Below are 6,699 nucleotides of genomic sequence, written 5' to 3'. Positions count from 1 at the left end.
TCACCTGTGCATTCTTTTCTGTTGTTTGAAATTGAATTTGCATTCTGTTTTGGGAATCCTATCCCAAATAGAAAAAAGCCCAATTGCTTGAAAGAAAAGGTTTCCCACCGTATGACTTCAATTGTCACCGATTGATCGGAATCCAAAAGCTTGATCAATAAGCTTAATGGCTCAATGACAAATAGAAATTATATGATCTCACGAATAGAAATCAATTTCAATTGAGGAAAAAGTAACACTACATATACTTGAACACAAGACCTTCTAAACCAAACCATATTATGTGTTTGAATCATAGAAGTTGTTTTCATTATGAAAAAGAAAAAATAACTCCTTTATATACAAGAACTTGGAATGAGTCATCATAGAAATTATATGATCTCACGAATAGAAATCAATTTCAATTGAGGAAAAAGTAACACTACATATACTTGAACACAAGACCTTCTAAACCAAACCATATTATGTGTTTGAATCATAGAAGTTGTTTTCATTATGAAAAAGAAAAAATAACTCCTTTATATACAAGAACTTGGAATGAGTCACTGATGAACAACAAACTGCAACTGAATATAACAGATTACAACAATTATTTATTGCAATCAAAGCTTTTGAGTTACGAATGTAAAGAAACCAAGGGAAGCTCGTTCAAGTGTTGAAATTTCCGAATCAACTCGTTTCAAACTATAAAATCAAATGGTAACCAAAAGTGTGCTCTTTTATAGTGACCTTCCATCTAGGGGTAGAATCAAATTTGGTAAAAGCTCTACTAACAAAACATATGCTGAGATTTTACTAATCACAAATGGAAAAAAATGAGAACCGTTCAAATCCTACGTAAAAAAGGCACCTTCTTCGCTAGTCAATGAGAAAAGACAAGCCAGAATGTTCTTGCTTCAACCTAAAAGTAATGAAACTAAAACCCACATATGCCTCTAATGGCTTCCCATTAGTTAAAACTTCTTGGAGTCATGTTTGTTGTAAACAGCAGATTCTGATACGCTCTTTTTCTCAACTGAAAATTTTAAAAGTATGTGTCTCGACTCAATGAATTTACATACAGTTCTTTAGGGAATCTCCAGCTCCCTGGAAGAAGAAACAAGAAAGGGTGAAATCAGCAATAAATATGCCAACAAGAGAGATGACAACGGCTGATGTTGTGGACTCCCCGACCCCCTTAGCGCCCCCTGAAGTAGTAATACCCCATGCACAGCTTACAACTGATATAATAGCACCGAAAACCTGCGATTTGATCATCGCACTGATAATATCCCAAGATTTTAGAGCTCGCAGAGCTGAGTCAAGGATAATGTTGATGCTAACACCATAAACACTGTCAGCCAAAAGGGCACTTGATGCCATCCCAACTGTGAAACACATTAAAGTCAGAATTGGAAGAGCAATGCAGGAGGCTATAACTCTTGGAGTGACAAGATAATCAACAGGGTTCGAACCCAAGACTCTTAACGTGTCTGTTTGTTCAGACACCTGCATTGTTCCTAATTCTGCAGCATATGAACTTCCAATTCTCCCGGCCACCACAATCGATGTAATGACAGGACTTAGCTCCCTTGAGAATGCCAGAGCTAATACACCACCAACAGACCTGTTTAATCCTAATCTAGTAAATTCTCTAACAAACTGGATAGTAAATGCCATGCCAACAAATGCAGATGTTAGAAGGCAAACCCCTACGGATCTAGGCCCTACTCTCTCTAGCTGTTGGAGAGTATTTTTCCAATGGACTTTACCCTTTAAAGTCCTCATAATCACCTGCCCAGTTAGAAAAAGAACAGATAGCCCCCTCCATAGGTATCTTGGAGGTGACCATTTACTCCACAGCTCTCCTGCTATAGAATCAAGCACTGGGTTCGAATTGATGTCCTCTGACATAGAGGCAGAAGGGTCCCCATCTTCAGCATTTGGGATTGCATGCAATCTGTTTTTGCACAGAGACATAGCGAATTTATGCATCTGACGTTCCAAAAATACAAGCTTAACTAAGTTTCTTGAATGCAAATTTTGTACATTCTTCCATCCATCTTGTCTCTTAGAGCTGCTTCTGCATTTCAGATTAAAATATCAATTTACAGCCTAAAATTAACAATGAAAAGTTTTGTGCACAATGGAGCAGGAGAAAGAGACCTTATTGAGAAGTCAACAAGTGGATGGGGTTGACAAGCTATTTGCATAGTGTGTTCCTGCTGTGGAACAGATGGTTCAGTTTCTTGGATTCGGGTTGAAGATCGGGGCACTAGAACGAATGGAGATTCCAAATTAATGTCACAAACATTTCTTGAACTCAAACTTATATAAGTCAGAACAATTACGTGGAATAGAGTCCTGAAAGATGGCATCACCAAAATCATTCGAGTTAAAGAGATGTGATGCTTAATAGCTCTGAAGATGCAGTATTTATCAGATTAAAAATTTCACTCTGAATACAAAATGTCATCACATGATAAGGCGTCATATTAACACATTAATATAACAATCGAAAATTTCAAGCAAGGAACTAGATAGAAATGATTGGGTAGCACCGCCGGAAAAGAAATGCATTTGAAAGCCAAAAGTAGAAAAGTAAATCCTGATCACAAAATCATTTTCTAGTATCCCACATGCAGATAATGGCAGAAATTTCTTTCCAGAAGGCATATCATAATAGTCAATGCAGAAATAAATAAATAATTGAACTTCACTAATGAAAGAAATCAAATACAAAATTCTTCTTTGGAAAATAATTTAAAAAAGGGGAAGCCTAATTCCACCAACATCCAGGGGGAAAGACTCTAACAACAACAGAAGAACAGGCATTCTCATCATCACACAACCTTGCCACAAAAATTAAAGTATCACTAAGGACAAAAAAATCATCATCCCCCCAATGCAAAGAACTGAGAGTTGAAGCCCCAAAACCCCAAAAGCATTATTGAAGAGTTTATTAGTTCAATATAGCAGAAATGTAACACTTTTTTTTTTTTTTACAAAGTGAAACAAAATTTGAAGGAAATCAGAAAGGCATTGTGATTGGAATCAGAAGATTGCAAAGAAAAAGAACATAAATCAAATTTCATATCGCAATGGAAGGGGCAAGAGGATGAGGGGAAATTACAAAGCAGATATTAGGTTTAGAAGAAAAATTGACCTCGGCAGCTCAGATTTTGTTAAATCGCACTCCTCTTTGACCTGTTTTCGAATGAAACAAAGAATAAAAACCAAGCCTTTGTTCGCTGTGGATCAATTCTTCTGTGACGAAGAAGACCCACCAAATCGAAGGGAAGAATTGAGAAAGGAAGGAACCGAGGGAGAGACAAAGGCTGACCCAAGTCTGGGTCTAACTACAAATATTTCTGTTTACGCTGCGAGAAAAAACAACTTTTCTTTTTCTTTTTCTTTTATTTATTATTATTTTTTTAAAATTTTTCAAAGTTATTACATGAGGAGAGTAACTTTATCATCGAGTCAAAAAGATAAACAAAACACAAAAACACAAAACCACAGAACCACAAAACCACATAGTAACCAAACAAACATACCCAAATAAGAAAACAACACACCACACAACTTGAAATAAAAGGGTTTCCACGAGAAAAATTCAAATACTTTCCCATAAGAAAAATCTCCAACCACTTAAAACAACACATAAAATTCTCAACCTAAGTATCTAGACTAATTACATGAGGAAGACATAAAGGACCATCATGGACATGTCTATTGTGTTTGTGCTAACTACGGTATATTACAACAAATCAAGTGACTCTTCAAAATTTACGTCTCGATTGATTTCCTTTGGTAAAATGGAAAATCCAAACAAGCTCAGTGTCCAAAAATGAAACTCTATGAGAGCATCGACGCCACAACAACATGCCGTCTCATAAAGTTTTACTAAAGGAAAAAATGATCAATATATTCCACAGTGAGAGTACAAAGAACAGACATCATAGCATCCCTAATGGGATCACAAGTCTGCATTCAATTCCAAATAGCAAGCCAAGAGACGAAGGCATACCTACAAACATTACCCCAAACCAAAGGAGGTGAGCCTAAGACACCACAAGATGCATAAGATGTGTTGTCATGTGCTGAAGATGATGTGGAGTAGCCCACATCCTTAAAAGGGTTAAGTTTTAAAACAAGAAAAAGGGGGTCGTCACCAATTTTTTTTATAGTGTGATTGGACACCAAAATAAATTAAACAACCTTTTTAATAAAAATAATTTTTAAATAAGCTGAGTTCGGGAGTCATTTGTGTATGAGGAGGTGTTGACACCTCACAACACCAATTTAGAAAACGGTCAAATTTCAAATCTTGAATAGAAAATATTCTTTAATTTCTTTTAAAACTAGTGTCTTATTTTATCCTTCATAACCTCAATATTTGAAGTAATGAACTCTAAAGTAAGTGGAGAGCATTCCATCAATTAAACTATATTAAAGAAAATTTTCTCACCTTAAGAAAATGAGAAATTAGTACAATTTCTCAAAATTCGTCATGGGAATAGTTTTTTTAATAAAGATATGTTTTTTTTAAAACATTAATCAAAAAGATTTTTTCTTAAGATCAAATCTTGGATCCCAAAGATGTAAAAAAGCATCTAACATTCCCAAAGATGTAAAATTGGAATAGCTTTATTCTCTTTGCTACTCCCATTATTTCTTGGGATCAAATCTTTAACCTCAAGAATTCCAAGAAATTGAACTCTCAAATTTCCTACATAAGTTATTAGAAAATATTGATTAGGAAATCTTATGAAATCATAAATTAAATTTTGACCATTTAAAAAACATATAAAGTAATAACTTCAAAAGAAGATTTTTCTAAGTGATTTTAATTAAAGAGTTTTGTGAATGATTTTAAAACTTAAAAAAATTTAAATTAGAAGGATTTTAAAATATTGAAAATTTTAGGGGCATTTGCATAAATAGCAAAAAACATTAACAAAATAGAGTCCATGTCACCATCTTTTATAAATTGCAAAAAATTGCAAAATTAAGGGCCCAGCCGAAAACTAACAATGGGTCTGAAAGCAAAAGGACCTTTTTGCCCCTTATTCAAAATTTGGCGCATTCTTTCTTTATTCAGTTCATAATATTCTCTGATGGTTTCTATTCCTCTTCTTCTTTCTTCTTATTTCGATTTGCTCTCTGCAAAATTTCGTTCTTCTTCTTTCTCTTTTGCACACAGATCGAGAGTTTCTTCTTCTTGTTTCGGATTCTTCTTTCTTCTTTTTCGAAATCTCTATTTCTTCTCTCACAAATTTCTTCTTCTTTTATTCAACATCTCTTGTGCGCAGGTCGTGGATTTCGATAGTTTATCAATCGGCAAGACCTTCTTCTCTCTTCTTTTTCGAAATCTCTACTTCTTCTCTCACAAATTTCTTCTTCTTTTATTCAACATCTCTTGTGCGTAGGTCGTGGATTTCGGTAGTTTATCAATCGGCAAGACCTTCTTCTCTCTTCTTCTTCGAAATCTCTACTTCTTCTCGCACAAATTTCTTATTCTTTTATTCAACATATCTTGTGCGCAGGTCGTGGGTTTCAGTAGTTTATCAATTGGCAAGACCTTCTTCTCTTTTCTTCTTTTAAATCTCTACTTCTTCTCTCACAAATTTCTTCTTCTTTTATTCAACATCTCTTGTGCGCAGGTCGTGGATTTCGGTAGTTTATCAATCGACAAGACCTTCTTCTCTCTTCTTCTTCGAAATCTCTACTTCTTCTCTCACAAATTTCATATTCTTTTATTCAACATATCTTGTGCGCAGGTCGTGGGTTTCAGTAGTTTATCAATTGGCAAGACCTTCTTCTCTCTTCTTCTTTTAAATCTCTACTTCTTCCCTCACTTATTTCTTCTTCTTTCGTCCAACATCTCTTGCGCGCAGGGTGGGTTTTAGTAGTTCATCAACCAGTAAGGTTTCATCAATATGTAAGGGTTTTAATAGTTTCACATCTCTTACTTTTTTCAAAATCTCTACTTTCTATTTCGAAATTGGTAAGGGTTTCTTCTTCTTTCACTTGGTTTTCACTGTCGGGCAATGTTTCAGACGTACATCTAACGGTAGACTATTTTTTGTTTTCTTTCGCACGCAGATTATTTTAGGTTATTATTTATTTTCTTAAGTAATTTCCTTTTACATATTCAAACGTTTGTTAATTTCTTGATTATTTTAGGTTTTAGACGTTAATTACATATTCAGACATTTAGGGTTCCTTGATTACATATTCAGTTTAACAACATGAGGTAACTTCCTCTTTTCTTTGCATGCTGATTTAAAGCACTGGTTGTTTGTGACAACTGTCTCGTATGTTTAATCACTATGATAACCATATGATATATTTCTGATATAACTAACTTGTTTGTGATATATTTGTTATGTTTAATTATTTTGATAACTTTCTGATAATCTATGATGACTGTATGATATATGCCTAATATAACTAACTGGAGGTAACATCCTCTTTTCTCTGCATGCTAACCTAAACCACTGGTTGTTTGTGATAGCCATCTCGTATGTTTAATCACTTTGATAACCATATGATATATGCATGATATAACTTACTTGTTTGTGATATATCTATTATATTTAATTACTTTGGCATCTATCTGATAACCTATGATTACCGTCTGATATATGCTTGATATAACTAATAACTTTGTGATATATCTGATATAACTAATAGACATCTGTTAGTTGTTTGATA

At 34.2% G+C, this 6,699-nt stretch overlaps 1 protein-coding gene across 4 annotated transcripts; it reads right to left on the bottom strand.

Annotated features, from left to right (window-relative positions):
- Window positions 1–770: 770 nt before the first annotated feature.
- LOC103488585 (protein TRIGALACTOSYLDIACYLGLYCEROL 1, chloroplastic) lies at window positions 771–3,409 on the bottom strand. 4 transcript variants are annotated; one of them, XM_008447396.3, is made up of 3 exons: window positions 3,146–3,409; window positions 2,146–2,343; window positions 771–2,062 (listed from the first exon to the last, which is right to left on the bottom strand). In XM_008447396.3, exons 2-3 carry the CDS (start codon window positions 2,190–2,192, stop codon window positions 1,054–1,056), a joined length of 1,056 nt encoding a protein of 351 aa, XP_008445618.2. In that variant the 5' UTR covers window positions 2,193–2,343; window positions 3,146–3,409; the 3' UTR covers window positions 771–1,053. The 4 variants fall into 4 exon arrangements, with proteins under 4 accessions (XP_008445618.2, XP_050937890.1, XP_008445621.2 ...); XM_051081933.1 differs by having other exon boundaries at window positions 771–2,056; window positions 2,146–2,254; window positions 3,146–3,377; XM_008447399.3 differs by having other exon boundaries at window positions 771–2,056; window positions 3,146–3,376.
- Between the last annotated feature and the right edge of the window lie 3,290 nt (window positions 3,410–6,699).

The sequence above is a fragment of the Cucumis melo genome, chromosome 3, assembly GCF_025177605.1.
Source record: "Cucumis melo cultivar AY chromosome 3, USDA_Cmelo_AY_1.0, whole genome shotgun sequence".
Classification (NCBI taxonomy): domain Eukaryota; kingdom Viridiplantae; phylum Streptophyta; class Magnoliopsida; order Cucurbitales; family Cucurbitaceae; genus Cucumis; species Cucumis melo.
The sequence above is the reverse complement of the archived record's forward strand: the minus strand, read 5'-3'. Positions and strand labels throughout refer to the sequence as shown.

Bases quoted from the DNA above. Each gene is read 5' to 3' on its own strand.
- LOC103488585 (XM_008447396.3), bottom strand. From the start codon at position 2,192: ATGCAAATAGCTTGTCAACCCCATCCACTTGTTGACTTCTCAATAAG. The intron at 2,063-2,145 runs GTCTCTTTCTCC...TCTGAAATGCAG, and splicing joins CTTGTTGACTTCTCAATAAG to AAGCAGCTCTAAGAGACAAG.